General features: G+C 45.1%; 1 protein-coding gene across 1 annotated transcript in view; it reads left to right on the top strand.

The window, feature by feature from the left end:
• PLEKHM3 (pleckstrin homology domain containing M3) overlaps window positions 1–20,667 on the top strand; it is a 204,517-nt gene extending 183,850 nt beyond the window's left edge. The window contains exon 8 of the mRNA XM_004601313.2: window positions 13,919–20,667. Within this exon, the coding sequence (XP_004601370.1) occupies window positions 13,919–14,096 (178 nt within the window). The 3' untranslated portion in view covers window positions 14,097–20,667. The remainder of the gene's footprint in view (window positions 1–13,918) is intronic.
• Window positions 20,668–20,766: the final 99 nt, after the last annotated feature.

Below are 20,766 nucleotides of genomic sequence, written 5' to 3'. Positions count from 1 at the left end.
GGTATAATAGTATCTTGGTTTTGTCTTTATATTAATGATGTTTTGAGACTTTTTTCATCCAACTGTTTATTACCAGTATCTTGTTATTACCAAAATCTTGTTAAAATCCCTTCAAAACCTTTTTTTGTTTTTATCTCAGCAAATATTCTATATTAAACACCATTTTCCTGAATATGAAACCATATGCAGAAATGAGGAATATCTGCACAACTCTCTATGATTATCATTAAGAATCGACTGTTCAGTTCCTGATGCTTTCAAAGCACTTTAAGACAAATAAAGCCACAATAGATGTCAACACTTTGCACAAAAATTGGTATCTGTGGGGCCTGAACAATAGTACCGCAAGTAGAGCTCTTGCCTTGACCACATCCGACAGTTTGATCCCAGCACTCTGTATGGTCCTCCCAGCCCTACCAGGAACAATTCCTGAGACCTAGGAGTGATTTGTAGTTGAAATTAATATTACTCCTTCCGCCCCCACTGTTTGATATAACTTGAATTTATATAACTTGGTACTTGATATAACTTGAATTGATATTGGTAATTGATAAAACTTGAATTGATATAACTTGGTCCTTCTAGTCCATCTCTTCATTCCCTCCCCACTCCACTGTTTTGTGATCCAAGGCCAAAGGTTTGTCATTATTTGATTCTGTCTGTTCCCTTATCTTGTTTCTCTCTATACCACAGGTAAATGATAACTAGTATTTGTCCTCCATCTGACTTACTTCATATAACAATACTCTCCTGTTCCATCCAAATTTCAGCTGACTGCATAATTTCCTCTTATTTTACAGCTGCATAGTATTTCCATTGTATATATCACAACTTCTTTAAAAATTTTATCTTGGGTACCATGTTTTACATAATTATTAATGGCAGTGTTTCATATATTTGGTCCATAAATTATATATATATGTATATATATATAGAACATTCCAGTACTGCTCCCTCCACTGTGCTAAGCTTCCTATTGGAGACCAGTTCTCAGTTTCTGTTACCACAATTTCTTTATACTTTTGTTTAAGTATAAACAAATACAGGGCATTTGGATTGTTCCATATTTTGACTATGTACTAAGCATTGCAGTAACATATATATGAGTATCTTTTTGACTTTTTTGTTTGGTTTTGGTGGGTTAGTTTTGGGGATGGGGGGCCAATGTCAAGAAGTAGAATATTGGAAGCTCTATTTTTACTTTTTTTGGAGAAATCAACCATATTGTTGGAAGCTCTATTCTTATTTTTTGGGGAAAAATCAACCATATCATTTTCCACAGAGACCAAACCAGGCAATATTCCCACCAACAGTGAATGAAGGTTTTCATCACATTCCCACCAACACTAATGGTTGTTTCCAGTCTCTTTGATATATGTCATTCCCACTGGTGCAAGATGATAGCTCATTGTCATTTTATTTGCATTTCTTTGACAATAAGTAATAATGTCAATATTTTTACATATAAAATATGTAAAAATTTTAAAAATATGCCTACTGGCTAACCATAATTCCTTTTTGAAAAATTACCTATTCATGTCTTCTCTCATTTTTGATGGGATTATTTTTTGTTGTTGGCCTTTGTGAACTCTTGTATATGTTTGATAGTAGCCCTTTATCTAATCCATGATGTGAAAATACTTGCTCCATTCAGTGGGAAATCTTTAGCCCAAGTTTCCTTTGCCATGCAAAACATTTTTAATTTGGTGTAGTCTTAAGTGTTTATTTTTGATTTTGTTGTTTTTTCCCATGGTGTCAGATCATTGAAGACACTTATAAGGAACATGGATCCATTTTCTTTTCTTTTCTGTTCTTTTTTTTAATATGGCTATCCAGTTTTCTCAGTACCATTTGTTGAAGAGGCATCCCCTTCTCCATTTCCTGTATGCACCTAAAAAGTGTTCATAAATCTGAGGGTTTGTTTCTCAGCTCTTAATTCTATTCCATTGGTTTCAGATTCCATATTTATTCATTTACCATACTATTTTGATTACTATTGCTTTATAGTATAATTAAGAGTCAGGAACTATAATACTTTCCATTTTCTTTTTCTAAGACTTGTTTTGGCTATTCAGAGAGTTCTATGATTTCATATAAGTTTTATTTTATTCACTTATTTTATTTGGTTTTGGGGCCACACCTGGCAATGTTCAGGGGTTACTCCTGGCTTTGTACTTAGTACTCACTCGTGGTGGTACTGGAGGACCATATAGGATACAAGAGATCGAACCAGTACTAGAGCTCTGATCCCTAATTTCATACAAATTTTATGGTTTGTTCTAAGCCCGTAAAGATTGTCATTGGAATTCTGATAGTGATTGCTTTGAATCAGCGCAATGCTTTGGGGATGATGACCATTTTGATAACATTAATTCTTCCGGTCCATTTTTTGTTTCTAAAAGGTTTTTAGTGCGATTTTTAGGGGTTTCTGTTTATATTACCATGTCATCTGCAAATACTGATAGTTTATTTTTCTTCCATTCCAACTTGGATGTCCCTTGGTACTTCTTTTTGGGTCATTGCTGTGATGCAAACTGCAAATGATATATTGAATAATTTTAGAGAAAGTAGGCATTCTCTCCTCTGAACTCAGAGGGAAGGCTTTCAGTTTTTCACCATTAAGTATTATGTTGGCTATAGGTTTGTCGTAAATGGACATTAATATCTTGAGGTGCATTTCTTCTATTCCAATTTTGTTGAATCTTGTCAAAAGCTTTCTCTGTGTTATTTGGTATGATTATATGATTATATGTTGATATAATGTATTGCATTAATTGATTCGTGTATACTGACCCATCCTTACTTCTGTAGATAAATTCTACTTGTCTATGCAATGAATAATCCTTTTAATATCTTGTTGGAGTAGGTTTGCTAAGATTCTTTTGAGGATATTTGTGTTTGTGCTATTCTTTGGATCTGTAATTTTCTTTTAAGATAATATCTCATTCTTCTTATGGAATTACGTTAATATTGGCTTCATAAAAACTCTTAGGAAGGATTCCTGTTTTCTGATAATTTGGAAGAGTTGAGGAGTATAAAAATCAGACCTCCTTTAAAAGTTTGGTAGAACTCACTGATCAGGATCAGTCTGGATCAGGGCTTTTGTTCTTAGGGAAATTTTAAATTACTGTTTCAGTTTCCTTATTCGTGATTGGCTTGTTCAGACTTCTACTTCCTCCTGATTCAGTCTGGTAATTTATATGTTTATAAGGACCAATCCATTTCTTTTGGGTTTTCCATTTTAGTGGCATAATATTATTCAGAGTAACCCCCTACCATCTTTTATATTTCTGAGATGTCTGTTGTAACTTCTTCACTCTCAGTTATAATCCAATTTGTTCTGATTTTAGGGTTTTCTCTCATGCTTTTCCTCCTATATCTAGCTAAAGTTTTGTCAGTCTTAATTATTTTCTTGGGGGTGGGGGCAGAGGGTGGTGGGGGAGGCAGTTTCTGGCTCATTACCCTTTGTGTTGTTTTCTTGATCATTAATTTCTGCTCTAATTTTTATAATTTCCTTTTTTCTGCTCGCTTTGAGGGTTCATTTGTTGTTCTTTTTCAAGCTTCTCGAGTTGTGACGTTAGGTTATTTATTTGAGATTTTTCCTATTTATTTCCTGATATAAGCCTGTATTGCTATGAACTTCCCCCTTAGTGTTGCTCTTGTTGTGTCTTACAGGTTCTGATCTTTATGCCTTAGTTCTTGTTCCTTTTGAGAAATATTCTTATTCCTTCTTTGATTCTGTCATTGACCAGTAGGTGTTTAACAGCATGTTTTCTGGTTTCCAAATGTTGGAGCTTTTCCACACTTTCTTTCTCAAAGGCTCAGTATGCCCTTGAGCACTGCCAATTATGCGCCAGACTTTCCGCCCCCAGAAGAAAAAGCTTCTAATTTCTACCTTCATGGCATTGTGGTCTAAAGATATTTCTTTTTTTATGACTTTCTGGACACTTAAATTTTGGCCCAGCATATGGACTCTCCTAGATAATCTTCCATGTGTACTGTCACTGTCACTGTCATCCAGTTGCTCATCGATTTGTTCGAGCAGGCACCAGTAATGTCCCTCATTGAGAGACTTATTGTTACTGTTTTTGACTTATCCAATACGCACGGGTAGTTTGCCAGGCTCTGCTGCGCTGGCTCGATACTCTCGGTAGCTTGCCGGGCTCTCCGAGAGGGGCGGAGGAATCAAACTCCAGTTGGCCACGTGAAAGGCGAACGCCCAACCGCTGTGCTATTGCTCCAGCCCCATGTGTACTAGGGGAAAAAAAAATGTGTATTTGGTTTTGAGGGGATAGAGGGTCCAATACATGAAAATGAGACTGGTTTTTACCAAATATTGAAATGTAATATAAAACAGCCTAGTGTGGGCACTGAGACAGATACGTGGAACAGTATTTCAGAAAGTACAGAGATAGACCCAAGTGGTTTGGGAATTCAGTGCACAATAAAGGAGGCACAGGGGACCAGAGATAACTCAGCTAGCGGGAGCATATACTTTGCATGTAGGGGACCAGCACCCCATACGGTCCCCTGAGTCCAGCCAGCAGTAAGCCCTTGAGCACTGCCAGTTATGTGCTACATGCCCCGCCCCCAGGAAAAAAAAAGTTCTTTTCTATTAACTATGTGGATAGGAAATGGGAAGTCCTGTGTAGAAAACATGAATTAATAGCGCTTTCTCCTTTCATTTTGCAAAGCTCCGACTCTTACTGTAAATATTTGCAACAGTCCTGTGAGTCCATCAGACAAGCCTTCAGTCTCAGGAAGTGACCGCCTCAGCACAGTGGGTCTCCAGCCTTCATATTTGCTGAAATTCTCTTCAAAACTTGTTAAAACACAGATTGCTGAGTCCCACCCTAGAGTTTACAATTCAGTCATTTTAGAGTGGGAATCTATAATTTACTTTTCTTACAAATTTTCTGGTGGTACTGGTTTGGCTGGCTGGTCCAGGAACCCCACTTTGAGAACCACTGGCCTAAAACAAGTTGGGTGTTGGAAAATTGTGTAAAACATCTTAGGAAAATTCTCTCTGTGAGGGCAGTTTACATAATAACAGATGCTCTGGGTCTTTTACTTAAATACCTCTCTCTTAAAGTTTCATCTATCATTTACTCTGATACAACTGTTCACAAAATCAGATTTAACCTGTCTTCTGAATTCTTCTGCATTTGACTAATATGCTTGCTTGGAAATTTGTTTTGTTGTGACTACAGTAAGTGCCTTATTACCTTGAGGAACTGAAATGTGATATGTCAAATAGAGGTAAATGCTATTAAAAGCTTTAGATATATAGTCTTAAAAATTATTATTTTTTAAGTTTTAGATTTGTGGGACCACACACGGTAATGCCTGGAAACAATTCCTGGCCATTGTTTGGGTCTGTATTCAGTGCTGGGGATCAAAGTAAAGTTAGTCGCTTGCAAGGCAAGTACCTTAACACCACCTACTATCTCTCTCACCCATAAAATTATTTTTCCTCTTAAAGAAGCTTACTTCGAAATTCTGGCTGTCTTTCATTTTGACATCATGAGATAGACCCATAATAGACCCCTAGAAGTTGATAAACCAAGTTTGTTTGTTTTTTAATCTCCATTAGCCTAATAATGTTCTTATATTCACTATCTTTGTTCTAAATGTGCCAAGACATTATTAGGTATCTATTGGACTCTTAAGCATTTTAAACTACTTTAGAAGTTTTCACAGAAAGTTATTTCTCTTATTTATATACAATAGTATGTTCTTTCTCTCTTTTTTTCTCCAGAAGTTGTAAATTACTTCAAATCTTCCAGCAGTTCATTTGCTTCCTTTAATATTAGCCCAAAGATTTCCCTAGTGAAATCTCAAAAAAGAGATGGCCATCTTTCTGTTTAGAATTTATCAACTGTGAATTATTAAATATAAATGTACAAGTGTCAGAGTGGCCCATTGTTCCTCTTCCCCAGAAACCATTCCATTTAGGTCAAATCAATTATAATTTTATGCTGAAAGTATTGCTGAGACCTTCTCCCATCCTTTGCATACAAGAAAGAAGCATTTATTAAGCATTGGGACTAATGATAATGGCGAGTTGCTGTCCCCAGTAGGGTAGCAGAATTAACAAATGAATTAATTAACCCTTGTTTACATTCTATTTCAAAGCCAAGATTTTAAGTAAAGCTTTTGTCAAAGGTATTAGCAGAGCTTTTTTACAAACTGGAAGTGCAAGACCTGAGAAGCCAGATGCTTTGTGGGCTGTCCTCGGAGAGAAACTTCCTTAATTAACTCTGGGGACTCGAGGCAAATACAAAGATTAGTCAGGACATACCAATTGTTCTTCCCAAATTTGAGTCTTTGTGGTTATTTGGGGCAGGGGCAGAGTGGGGGAGGGGGAGTGAGTGACTCAAAGAACCACGTGGTACTCCAGAGAGGAAAGATCCAGATTTCAAATCAAAAGATTGGAAGGAAACAAGTTCAGAGTTGATCACCCACTGACTAGTTCTGGAACCAGATAGGCTACGGGTTATTTCATCTTAAGTTTCATTTGATTTTGTCCAAAATAAATCATTTTGACTTATTTGTTAAAGAGGAAAGCAAAGGCCTCACTCATAGAGCTATTGTAAAGATTGATTATGTAGCAGGAAAGGACCAAACAGACTTTGCCTCGGTGGAATGTCCAATTTTTTAAATTATCATTTTCAGAGGGGGCCTTGCCAACAGTGCTGGGGGCCCCCAGGGCTACACCAGGTGGTGCTCGGGGCACAAGTGGTGCCATGGCTTGAACCCAGGGTGGTCCTGTGCATGCCAAGCACATGCTCTCCAACCTTTCAAACTGTCAGCCCAGCCCCTGAAACATCAAATTTTGATCTGCCATTATTTGTATTTACCATTATTGAAATCACTTTACACACTAGCATAGACGTTTAGCCTAAAGAGCTAGATCTCGTCCAGTTCAAACCATTCCCAGCAAACTATATGGGTATCATTTTAGAACCCCCATTCCCAGCGAAAAAATTTCAAGGAGAACAATCGCAATGAACAATCTCAACATCACTGGGTGCAAATATAGTTCCTTTCTTCCTCTCAAAACTAGGAAGACTCTATAATCCAGCATATGTAGACCCTTTGCTCTTTTCCTCCCCATTCTGGGACAGAATAGAGGTCCAGCTTGCAGGCTGAAGATAAACTACAGATTTCCAGAAATCCTAATGCAAGATTTGACTGTAAAACCTGGACTCTTCCCCACCATTGGCCCTATATAACATTTGGGGGAGGGGGGTTATGCCTGGTGTTGCACAGGGGTTACGCCTGGCTCTGCACTCAGGAATTACTCCTGGCAGTGCTCAGGGGACCGTATGGGATGCTGGGAATCGAACCCGGGTCGGCTGCATGCAAGGTAAATGCCCTACCCGCTGTGCTATCGCTCCGGCCCCCCTATATAATATTTCTTAATGAAACTGGACATTAGCCTTCTTTAATGCAAGAATCTGTTAGATTGCATTATTCACTTACATCATCCAATTGACTTTAAAATATTTAGTAGCATAATTTAGTGTTGTCTTCCAGAGAGAGAGAGAGAGAGAGAGAGAGAGAGAGAGAGAGAGAGAGACAGAGAGATACACAGCTCATAGGCACATGTGCAGCTATTGATTACCTGTGATCTATACTATTGGCTAATTTTTTATGCAAATTATATATCATTTGCTTATATTCACTTACTGACACAATAGAAGAAAGCACTACCCCAAGACATTAAAATAACCAGGCCTGAATAGCTATCTCCCTTAGCTAAGAGACTCAAATAATCATCTTAGTTTCTCAGAAAAAAAAAAATTTATAATAACTAGTGGCCATTTGGGGTGCCTGACATAGTAGCCATCCACAAATCCACACTTGCCGGGCTGCTAGCGTGCCCGTCTTTCTGCAGCCCACCCTCTTCGCTCCACAGAGTGAGAACCAGCCCGAGCCCAGCCCTACTCTGCTGGCCTCTGCTTTCTCTCGTCAGAGACCCAGCCAAACTCAAGCCTGAATTTCAGTGCCAGTGAAATATCTGAGGTTATTTCCTGAGCCAGAATAAAACTACTGCAGAATAACCCAGAAAGGAACGGCAGCATTGCAGTAACCCCAGCTTGGGGCAGGAGCCTTGAGCAGCTTCCTGTGACCTCGCCCACCGTGTGCCTCGAGAATGGAAAGAGGACAGACAGAACCATTGATTCTGTCTCTAGTTGGTCGCCCAGAGCCAGCTCTACAGCCAGGGGTCCGTGCTTCTTGGCCCTAATATTTGATAAGCAACCACCCACTGACACATATAGATATCACACACACACACACACACACACACACACACACACACACACACACACACTTCATTCTGTTTGCTTGTAGCAGTTTGATTTTCTTGGTTCATCACTGCAGGAAGGACACAGTGCCTACCCCAACCTCTTGGCCATTGACTGTCAGATTTCCAGGTCATAGAGTCCTCCCTCCCTTGGGTCAGTCATCTAAAATTCTTGGAAAAACTGTTTATAGGGCGTAAAGAGGGTTAACTCTGTGGTGTCTGTACAAGGTGCTAAGTGGATTTGCGTTGGCCTCAAATGGAGATGTTCCCCTGCCTCTAACTTAATGGTAGGGGCTCAAGTACCTCCTTCCTCCACCCACAATTCACGGTGTTTCCAGGTCTCAGATGTACCTAGTTTGAACTAAGGTAACTGTCCCGAGGAACAGAAGTACTTTCACAGAGAGAGTTGGTTGATTGCTACCTCGAGCCAACCCCCCTCCTCCCAAAATGAAAGCCCACAACTATTTTTTGTCTCCCTTGGGGAAAGGCAGGTGCTGGTGAGAGTTGGGAGGAGACTTACAAAGCAGTCCTTACTAGTTAGTGAAATGTCAGGAGACTGGGACCCAGTTATCTCCTTGGAGCTTCAGCATAGTCAGCTGATAGTGTTTAGAGCTGTGAGTCTCAGCTGTCTCATAGCTTGCTTCATCAGTGCCAGTCAAATGGTAAGGGATGCTTCTCACTTGGAACCCTTGTTTTATTTGGTGCCAACATCTCAGTTCAGGTTGTTCTGAGGAAGGACTAGCAAGACCACATTCCCACTCTATCATCCTCAGACCTCTTGGCAAGAAAATGTGAAAAGGGGAGTTAAAATCCAGAATGACCTTCCCACGGCTCTGCATGTCTATCTGTGGCAAGGAGCCACAAAGGCACATAGTAAGACCTTCTTTTTTGATTCTGCGGTCCGTAAGCTTCAGAGATGAATGACTAGTCTAGATTCCAGCCACCAGGAAGTTCCTTGCTCCTCTAAGTCTCCTTTTGCAGTGAGTAGCATCAAAGATGCTGTCCTACTCCTCATTGCAGCCATTGCTGGAACCGAAGTACTTCACAGCTAGGTAAAAGGGCCTGCCGTTGTGAAGCAGATATCGGAGCTTCTGCTTTGATTTGTTGAATTTGCCTAGATGGTATGTAGAGGAAGCAGAAGAGGCCCCGAGGTTCGGGCCAAAGATCAAATGCAGCTGAGGGCCAACCCCCAAGATGACTTTAGGGGTGAACTTTAAAAAATCTAAATGTATTAACAGAGAGGTGTTACTAAACAATAAACAGAATGGTGTTGAAGGTATTGATTTCTTAAGTGGTAATCTAAACTATTCTTAGCAACCACTGGGTGGTAATACTGGTGGGTCTTCAGCAATATCCATCAACTGAATGTGGGTTTATTTATTTATTTTTATTGAATCACTGTGAGCTACAGTTATAAAACTTTCATGTTTGAGTTTCAGTCATATAATAATCAAACACCCATCCCTCCACCAGTGTCTGTTTTCCACCACCAATGTCCCCAGTATCCCTCCCTCATCTCTTGTCCCATCCCTCTCTCTGCCTGTATGGCAGACAATTTCCCTCTTACTCTCCCTGCTTATGGGTATTATAGTTTAACTGAATGTGTCTAAACTATGTGTTTGTGAAGGTGATGTGAATTACTGGCCTTGCTGGCTAATAGAACAAGCCAGCAGCAGATGACCCTTGCAAATTCCTGTCTGTTCCTTTCCCTGAAAGAGGCATTGGTAGGGAGATTGCCCCTCAGGGCGGAGGGTGAATCAACAATATTCCCCTGCATTTGGGAAGGCATTGATCAGCCTGTCCATTACACAGTTCAAAAGGGGCTGCCGGGTTACAGATTGTTAGAGAGTGGCACTTGGCTCTGTTTTGAAAATCATTAAATTTTTATCTCAGGCTTTTTTTTTTTTTCCTTCCAGTTGCTGACCTTTGACTAGAAAGAGCAGGTGTATGCAGTGGCTCCATCACCCCATGGGTGGTTGTTGCACCAGAAACACCCGATAAGACCCACCCTCCCCCCTCCCCACTCGGGGCTGGGGCTGGTATCGACCAGATAAGGGAGTGGTACTGAAGGAACTCAGCAGTTTTCTCCTTATCAATCACTGCCCCCCGGGCAACATTGCTGGGTTCGAAATCACAGCAGGGCACAGGGGCCAGGGAGGAGGAAGTGCATTTGATAAAGCTGCCATTACTGTCACTTCAGTGATAGGAAGTTACCAGAGGTGTGACCCAGTGGGAACAAAGCCACTGGCCCGGGAGGAACCGGTCCAGACGGGCGGGCGCACTGGGAGGCCTGGGTCTGTCCATCCCCAGGGCGAGCTGAGCAGGCCCAGGGCTCAGAGAGGCTGAGGTGGCCCCGGTGTGGCGCCCTGATGCACATAACACAGGTATCAGGAGATGGGCCCCGGTACTCAAGAAAAGCAGAGCCACTCTGCCCTCCCTCCAGAGCACCTCAGGGTTCTTTCTCCTCACCCACCGCTTTAGACTCCCACACCTCAGGGAGTGGAGGGCCACTGTCCACAGCACTTGGAGGAAAAAGAAACGGAAACGCAGAACACAGGGGAAGTAAATAACTTGAAAGATCCAGCTCGCCAGAAACTCTCTCCAGCAACTCGTTTCCCTCCAGCTCTGGCACCGGGACCAGAGCTCGGCCCAGCAGCAGGGCCCTCGGTCAGCGCTCGGGCCGCCCTGCTTCCTGGGTCCTGGACTAGTCTGTCTCCGACTCCCTGTGTCACCCAGAGACTCCCGCTCACCGTCGGGGGAATCTCCACGTTCTTCAAGAAAGGAGAGAGTGATGGCCACAGGCCCGCGTGGTTGCTGGGTGCCGTCAGGGTGACCTGGAGACTCGCTGGAGGCAGGAGGTGGCCGCCTTTCAGGAAAGGCGCCGTCTGCGCTGCCCTGCGAGGCTTGTTCACGTGCTGGGAACTGTGCTCGGTGCTTTACCCATGACACCGGTACCTCACGACACCCCAGGTGGAGGGAAACTCCACTGAGCAGTTAAGGAGGATGAAGTTCAGAGAAATGAAGGAAGTTGTTCCAAGTCATTGTCCTGGCCCACTGAGGCGAGCACACAGCATACCATAGGCCACGTGACTCGAACAGCAGGTGTGTGGGTCAGAGAGAGAGAGAGCCCAGGAGGCTGAGCGCAGGCTCTGCAGGCAGGAGGCATTGCATCGTCCTCCGAGCACTGCCAGGAGCAACCCCCGAGTGCAGGACTGGGTGTAGCCCAGGAGTCTCCAAAAACAAAAGCCAATGCCAAAATAGAACAAAACCAAATACTTATTTCTCACAGCTCTGAGGCTGGAAGTCCTCAGCCAAAGCCACCATGGATCTCTGGTGAGAATCTCTTCCTGGTCTGCAGATGGCTACGCCCCTTTTCCTCAGAGTACACGCAGGAAGGAGGAAAAAGGGGCGCTCTTGCCTGCCTCCTCCTCTCCAAAGGACTGTCACTGTCACTGTCATCCCATTGTTCATCGGTTTGCTCAAGCAGGCACCAGTAACGTCTCCACGGTGAGACTTGTTACTGTTTTTGGCATATCGAATACACCACGGGGAGCTTGCCAGGCTCTGCCGTGCAGGTGGGATACTCTCAGTAGCTTGCTGGGCTCTCAGAGAGGGACGGAGGAATTGAACCCAGGTCGGCTGCAAGCCCTACCCGCTGTGCTATCACTCCAGCCCATTAATCTTAAATCATTAAACCCCAACTGCTTCCTAACACAGTGATGACCGGACTTGGGAAATTCGCTCGGAGGTTTGGGAGTGACAGAGCAGTCAGGCTGTCCCTGTGCCTCGCCCCTAAGCAGCACTGTGCCACCAGGTGTGAGGCACGCCTGTCTTTCAGCGCCCACAGCCTCCCTGCGCTCCCTCTGAGTTGCTCCCGTCTCTCCGGGGTGCAGGGATGGGTGTAAAGATGGCCACTTTGACCAGACCTTCCGAATGGTGCCAAGGATGTTGCCTCAAACATCACCCCACGCCAAGGACTCAAACTGCAGCCGTGATGGGGAAGGCAAAGGAAGTGTAACTCGGGCAGGGCTGGAGCTCAGTGGTAGATGGTGAACCAGGGGAGAGAAGAGATAAGGTTGAGCCCTGAGCTCTGACTGTTTCATAGTTAGCTTTGAACCGGGCCCAGGGTGGGACCTTCCCTAAATGTTGCTGCTTGGACAAATCCCGTGGGCCCAGTTCCCTGCACTCCTGGAACAAGGTCAAGGTCACTTGTCAGTCCTGGGTGGAGAGAGGGTGAACGCTTAATCCACACCGGCCAGCCACTCTCTGGCCAGCCGACCAGTTACTCACTATAAAAGACTTCGCCGAAAAACCAGGCCCTTCAGACTCCTCTGCAGGCTTCCCCCAAGCCCAACAACAAGCTCGTCATCTACCTGGAATGTCTCCTCTCTGTAAATCACAGTGTCTCGGCATTGTTCTAGACACATCCAGCCTCTCTTGCCCACTTGCTCTCGCTTTACGGTTCCCGCTTGTGTTCCAGAGGCGAACTTGGGAAGGTAGCAGCTTTTCCTAACTGTTTGTTTGTTTGTTTGTTTGTTTGTTTGTTTGTTTGTTTTAAACACTCCAAGAGACACTGACACACTGGGTATCAGTTAGGAAATGAAGGATTCTCTTTTGCACCTTCCCAGAGTGTCAAAGAAAGGCAGGGAGTTCTTAGCAGGGCCCCCGTGAGCCGTGAGAACTGAAGAGGAGAGCGGCAGTTCTCCTAGCTCCATCTCCGCGCTGGGGACTGGCGTTGGGGAGTGTTTTCAGCGGGCGGCGCTCTTCGTGCTCCTTCTCGGTCACTCCACACTGGGAGTGACCGGCTCTCTTGGTTTCTCAGGAGAGGACAAGAGCACGCAGAGCGCCTTAGCCCTCTGTCCGTCATCACCACCGTCAGAGGCGCTGACTGACTGCTGGCTCCCGGCCACCTGTCAGCGCCACCTGCATGCATCTGGGTGCCCCGGCCCCTTCTGGTCAGAAGGGCTTCTCATGTGATGTTTAGGAAGCTCTGGAGCGCTCTGGGAAAGGGAAGAGCCTGTGTCCATGAGTCACTTCTTCCCCCAGACCTGTGCAGGAGGAAATGCTGGCCCCCTACATCTCACTCACTTCTACTACTACCACCCAGTCTCTCTCTCTCTCTCCCTCTCTCTCTCTCTCTCTCTCTCTCTCTCTCTCTCTGTCCTCTGCCTCTCTCTCTGTCTCTCTCTGTCTGTCTCTGTCTGTCTCTCTGTCTCTCTCTGTCTCTCTCTCTCTCTCTGTGTCAGCGTCCACAGCCTCCCTGCGCTCCCTCTGAGTTGCTCCCGTCTCTCCGGGGTGCAAGGATGGGTGTAAAGATCTCCCCTTTGGCCAGATCTTCTGAATGGTGCCAAGGATGTTGCCTCAAACATCACCCCATGCCAGGGACTCAAACTGCAGCCGTGATGGGGAAGGCAAAGGAAGTGTAACGCGGGCAGGGCTGGGGCTCAGTGGTAGATGGTGAACCAGGGAAGAGAAGAGAGAAGGTTGAGCCCTGAGCACTGACTATTTCAGTTAGCTTTGAACCAGGCCCAGGTTCTCTCTCTCTCTCTCTCTCTCTCTCTCTCTCTCTCTCTCTCTCATTCTGTCCATCGTTGATTTCTTTTGCAGGTGTGAGAGCTGTGGAGCTGTTTTCCATTCCGAGTGCAAAGAGAAGTCTGTCCCGTGCCCGAGGTGTGTCCGCCGAGAGCTGCAGAAGAAGCAGAAGTCTTTCTGGCGGAGGCTGAATATGGATGAGAGCCTGGAAGAGGCTTGCAACATGTTTGAGCTGTCCTACCAGAACACCTGACTCGGCGCCAGCCCTGGCCAGCGAGTGACCTCTGGGTGATCCGTCAGCCCCACGGCTGCCCAGCCAGCCAGCTAGATCCCTTTGGAAGAGGAGCGTCTCATCTTCCGCTAGATTTATATTTTATTTCTATATATACCTACACCGGCAGGTATAGACACGTATATAGACACACACACACACACACACACACACACACACACACACACACACACACACACACACACACACCCTTATACATCCTGTATGGAAGTTCCTTAAAAATTATTATCATCTAGAAGGTCCGTGGAGTCTCTGTGACTCAAAAAACTCCTGATTGCTGAATCAAATTTAACCATGTGATGAGCTACTTGCACCCAAATAATATGTGGTTTACATTCGAGGCTTTATCGTTCAGCCTTATTTTATTTTATTTTTTCTCTCTTTTGTTTTTTAATTTTTTGGGTGGGTGGGGGATGGCAGGGAATGCATAGGCTCCCATGGGCCATTTTATTTCCCAGGACATAGGGTGGGGAAGCATATCCTACATGAACAGGGTTTGGGTTTATTTTTATGCTATTTATTTGTAACCTACATGGAGGATCGGGTAACCGAGACAGGCATCTCTCATTGCCTGTTTCAGAAGAAAATCTTCAAAATGCAGGTCTGGCTCCACGTCCGTGTGTCTCCCCTTGTTGTTTTTTTTTTTGTTTGTTTTTTTTTTTACTGACATGGGGTTCTCCGAGGCTGTGCCAAGGGACTTGACCACCAGGAGACTCAGCAGTAAGCATACACCCTGTTTACGAGGAGAGCTAGTACCAGTTTGGAAGCATATCTCAGAAAGCTTCTTCCTGGGACAAGAAGAGAACTCTGTCACCAATAACTGTACCGTGTTGGTTTGTTTGCTGGTAGGAATCTCCACATCTGCCGGATGAGGCAATGGCCACCGTGTTTGTTGGGTCAGACTTATGGCTCAGGGGAGGGCAGTTTCCCAAGGTTTTCACAGGAGACGTTTTAGGAGCTTTTTAATGGTGCTTGGCTGAGGAAATTTCCTAAGACTGCTGTTAAAGATACCGGTTCGTAGACTGGTTGACAAGGTTTCAAGTGTTTCCATTCCAACAGACGGTCTTCTGTTTCTTTTCACAGATTCTTCTATAGGCGATTCCTGCCTGCCCTCTGGAGATGTTTTATTTCTCGTTGTTTTGCATTTCCCTTTCATTTTGACTTTTAAACGTGTCAGTTTAGTTGCTTCTGTTTCCACATCTTATTTTTCATTTAAAGTAATTAAGGTAATAGAGAATCCCAACTTGAGGCTATTAAGAAAACCCCAAACTTACCAACCTAATTAATGAATTAAATCTAATATTGTTTAAATAAGTATATATTTATAGATATGTATACATACACATATATATAATTGCCACCATCGAGCAAAATAAGAAGCGCTAAGAATTCTAGCCTAGGAATAAGAACTACGTTGAATTGCTTAACCATGTGACACGGCAGTGTTCTCTCACTGCTATGCCCTCTTATAAGAGCCAGCCTAGCGATCCCTGGACAAACTGTCAGGTAGGAAGGCACTGGAAACAGTGGATCCCATTTCTTTTGCCGTATCTCTTTCCAAATCAGAAATACATGCTTCTCTTAAAACATGTCTCTCTAGACCATATTAGAAGATTTGGGGTGTTTCCAGTAAGCCGAGGATGCCTTCAAGGCTGAACAGATTTGCTGCTCTTAGGATCTGAAAAAATCCATGATTCACACCTACCTGGTACGTTGAACTCCGGGCTCCCTTTTCCTGACCCTGTTACTCCCTCTTGATCCCAACTTCTGGTACTTCTGTTCTTTTAGAGATGTCGCAGACTGTTCTGCAGACTGTTCGGTGTAAACCTTACACCTCTCAACCCATGCCAGTCCCTTTGGTCCTGGACCACACGTTTCTCCTTCCCAGCCCAGCTCCCAAACCACAAAAGTTAAAAATCAACAAATGAGACCACATCACACTCAACAGCTCGGCACCATGCATGAATTTATTTCCTGAGTATACAGGAGCTTTCGCCCAGGCATGAACACTTACTCAAAGGCCAGGAGCCTGTTCACAAGACTCCTAGTGGTGCCTTTGCCTCTTTCGAGTACAGGTTCACTCCCCCGGACAGATACAGGGAACGCTGCACACAAAAGAAAAAGAGCGGAAAAATCCCAAACAAAAACTTGGCAAGCAGGCAAATAAGTGTGATCGTCTCCACTTGCCTCCGCCCTCTCATGAAATACAGTATTTCTATTTTCCAGCCTCTAAGAAGATAGCAGAACATGATCTTTCACAAGAGAGTTATAGACCAGCTTATTATAAAAACAGATGTGCTCCCCTGGCAAAGTGCCTTTTCCTCCGCCTCCGGCTCCCTGTCACCGTAGCTTCTATTGGCCTTCGGCGTAATTAATGCATCCGTGATTCTGACTGTCGACAAGGCCGTCCCGGCACTCTGCACGGGGAGACCTGAAGTTCAGGGCTGTCTCTTCCCCTGCTAGCATGTTTGCACGCTGTGCCAACAGACACCCAGGGTGAGACCTGGTGAGCATCGGGGTTAAATTCTGGATTCCTGTTGTAAAGGTCTTTGTTTTCACCAGTGTCCATTTAGAGGGCCTCGCTAAATATTAACAGTCCCTGTGAACTCGTCAGGAGAACCTTCCACCCACATCATTTTCTGCTTATTTTCCAAAGGGGGGGTGGGGTGGGGAAAAACAACTTAGCAGCACTGTCAACATCAGCTACCCAGCGCTGGACCTGTACCCAGCCACTTGGGTTTACTCTCCCTTTTGTACACCCCTGGCAGCCGCATCGCTGCAGGCCGAAGGCCTCCCCACCCCACAGTCTCAGCCACCATCGCCCACGTGGGATGGGACAGAGCAGAGTCCGCCTAAGGAGAGGGACTTCCCGAAGTCTGCCATGAAAATTCAGAATTGTGCTCTCCTCCCGGCCCAGATGCCTTAGACACTGGACACCACCCCTGTGTTCCCATCCCAGACCAGTTACTTGGCTTCCTCGTAGGTCATTGTTCCCCCTCCTTAGGAGCTGTTGGAACAAAAGCAGATCTGAGGATTGCCACTTCCTTAAAACCAGGCTAATACCTGCTTCCCCCGATGTTCCATTTTGCATCCCACATTTAAAAGCCTGTGCTTACAGCCCTGGATAAAAGGGCCAGATTGTCTCTGGGAGCTGGCAGCCGTTCTCAGGGGAACCTCTTTTCACTTGGAAAGTCCATTCCCGGCTCTACCACTTGAGGAAATCCCTCCGAGCTGTGCCAGCAGCTCATGTGTGAGACAGTTCCACCCTGGTGAAGACTTGGCATCGAACCCGCCGTAAAGCAGCCAGTCCCTAAAATAGACCTGCATTTGTACCACTGCAGGAAGGCCAGGAGGTACTTAAGAAGCAGTCAACCAGAAAGGGAATTGTGTTCTTTCCAGATCTGCTTTTGCCCCGAGACTTTATAGCAAAACCATGTCAATGCTTATCTCCCTGCTTTGTCTCACTGCCTTTTCAGGGGACTGTGTAGTAGTTGTTCACATGTCTAGTGCTAAAGGGAAATATTTTTAGGAGCTTTTAATATTTGAAGAACTGGGAGGGTAATCCTCTTTGATTTCTTCTAGAATAGATCTCCACACACAAAAAAAAGGGGACTATATTTCCACTAGCACTTGGGTGGTGTCCTTTGGACTTCTGTTAAAAAAAAAAAAATCTCCATCCAGCAGCCACGAGGGCCCGGTGGGAGGTCACGGAAGATGCCTTGTGCAGCCTGCGCTGAGCTGCAGTGTGTCCCCTTTGCAGGAGCCTGGCCTGTGTTGTCTCTGCTTGTGCACACGCAGAACCTTAACATTGGAGTTCCTTCCTGGGTCTCCCCAAAAGAAAAGGGGGATGCAGCTTTGGTCTCTCCCCATTGGGCAGGAAAGGCCACATGTAATTACTCCATCTGGGCGGGACTAGTCTGATGCTGCTCGGAACACTTTCTGCAAAAGACAGGCATTGTCCAAGGAAGCAGAGAAATAGCCTCCTCCTGATTGATGGTAAGGCTGCTGCTGCTTATGTGTGTGTGCAGAATTCTTCATCGGCAGCACTTTATTGAGCTAACTAGATGATGAAGGAATCCTCATTCCTCATTCTTCCAATACTGCCTAGATTCAACACAAAAGTTTTGGTTCCGTTGTTTGTTTTACCTCTTCTAGTAAAGATGCATGCAGCAGTTCCTCTTTTTTTTTTTTTTTTTTTTTAGTTTTCTGTCTTATTCCTTTTCTTACTCTGAGATAATGTGAAAAAGGTAGAGAATTAGGGGCAAGCCTGAGAGAAAGGAATCCCTTCTCCCTTTGGCATGAATTGAATCAGTAGAAATACTCTCTGCTTTCCTTCTCTTGGTTCTTTTAACCACTGGGCTTAAGGAGCTTTGTGTATTATGTACCTTTAACTGTTCTTCTAATCCAAAATCGAGTAGAACTAACTTCTGTAGCCTATACCCCACGTTGGGCAAATAAGCCCAGGTCAGTTTATCTAAAAGACTAATAGCTGATTTCTGTCCCATGAAACAGTGAGCTGACAACCAAGCCCCAGCACCCTGCAGCCTTCTTGGTGGGCAATACTCATTTCCTTGCACTGAAAAAAAAAAATCTTCTTAGCATGTTTTAGTAGTGGGTGCTCGACTAAGGCAAAACTCAATTATTGTTAAACTCTTGGTAAAATTTGAAAATGGAGAATACCCTCCCAAGCAAGGGGCAAAAGGATCGTGTACATCGCACAGGTGGCCCTCCGATGTGACGGAAGGCGTGGTTCAGTGTGAGAGAGGAGACGGCAGCTGTTTCACGTCAGCCCCTGCCTGTGGACAAGGAAGCCACCTTGCTAGAAAACCCTGGGGTGAAGTCAGCTGGGCCCGAGCTGCAAGAGTCAGGCGCTGGCAACAGCCTTTCCTTTTGCTGGGGAGCGTCAAACCAGCCTCTCCCCTCGCCCCCGGTCACCCCTCCTGAGCCCAGGCTCAGATCCAGGCCTCACAGCTAGTGAACCGGCTTGCGCACCACCAGGGCCCACGGCTGCTCCTCCCCGCTGGCCGGGCCCTTGTTCCTCACCCCCGTAGGAGTGCCTTATAGTACTGCCTAGTGCTTCTAGTCTAGCCCGACCCACTTGAAGCCCGCGGGACCTGCGCCTCAACAGGGACCACTCTGCTTGTCCAGCCCCGCCGGTTCCTCTCTATGCGCTGGGACCCTGCCCGTGCCACCTGCATGAGGACCGTTCACCTTTGTTTAACCTGGTGCCTTAACCTCATGCGTCGGAAGCGTTCCTGTGGGAAGCACACAGTTGAAGTAGCCCGGCAGCTCCATTGGCTTCACGACTCCATTGCCGCCTTTCACCAGGAAACACACATGACACAGCCACCTCATGGTTTAACTTGGCAGGATGCGAGGGTTCTGTTGGTGGTGGTTTTTAATCACTCTCTTTTGTCGGTTTGCGTGCATGCTTGCCTTCATTAAGCAAACTCAGGGGAAATGTCATGATGTCATCAAGATCAGTGGGTAGCAATGCAACCGGATTTGACTCTTGTAACAAAGAATCTAGCTCTTTTTTTTTCCCCCAGGTTTAAAATAAAATGACATAGACACAAGGTATTTTCTCCGTAGAGAAGTTTTCTTTTGGATTTTGCCACTTGTTTCCCAAATGGGAAGCCTGGGGGAAACGTAGAGCTGAGAACGGTCTGTGTGACGTGGGCAGTCACACTCACTGCCTGGGCTCTGACGGCTCAGAAAGCCAGAAGACTGCCGTCAGCAGTGAAAAGGGAAAGCTGGGGCCGGAGCGATAGCACAGCGGGTAGGGCGTTTGCCTTGCACGTGGCCGACCCGGGTTCAATCCCCGGCATCCCATATGGTCCCTCAAGCACCGCCAGGAGTAATTCCTGAGTGCAAAGCCAGGAGTAACCCCTGAGCATCGCTGGGTGTGACCCAAAATAGCAAAAAAAAAAAAAAAAAAAAAAGAAAAGAAAAGGGAAAGCTGTCTTTAAGGAGCAGGAGGATACAGAGAAATGGTGAATTGCAAACGAAGACCAGTGAATGTGCCTGCTCACGCGGGGGATGTCGGCTCAGCATGTTCTTACGTTTCTGGATCAGAGATGTGCGCGTTATTTTGGTTTGGGCTTGGGTTTTGCCTTTCCGCTCGTGGTACAGAATCGACTACAGGTTGGGGTTGGGGCTATTCTATCACTCTGTGCTGAGCTATCTGTAAAAGCAAATGTATTCCCTTACATATGTGTCGCTTCTGTTTTCAGAATTTGTTGTTTCTGTTCTCAGAATTTTATTGCCTTTTGTTTTAGGCCTAACTTCTTCTTTATGTATTTGTTTACATCATATTTATTATGTCAGTAATTGTCATCATTGTCGACAGGTGACCCTTAGTCACCTGTCATTCCGTTCAAGTGCACCAGTTCCTAATGTATAAAGTGCTCTCTCCCAATAAACAATGCAGAAAATACTTTCTCTTCTCCTAATAACTTCATTAAAAATATTGGTTTTGGGCGGGGGGGTGATAAAAAGCCCAAGATGAGCCCTGGATATTAATTCTAAGTCAAAATTGGAGCTCAATTGAAAATGAGCTGTTTGCATATTTGAGGGTGGGGGGAGAGGCTGGGCCATCCATAGTGGTTGTCAGAGGACCCTGCAGGAGTGG

This window comes from Sorex araneus, chromosome X, assembly GCF_027595985.1.
Source record: "Sorex araneus isolate mSorAra2 chromosome X, mSorAra2.pri, whole genome shotgun sequence".
In the NCBI taxonomy this organism is placed as follows: domain Eukaryota; kingdom Metazoa; phylum Chordata; class Mammalia; order Eulipotyphla; family Soricidae; genus Sorex; species Sorex araneus.
Note: the sequence above shows the minus strand (reverse complement) of the source record. Positions and strands in the feature narration are given on the sequence as shown.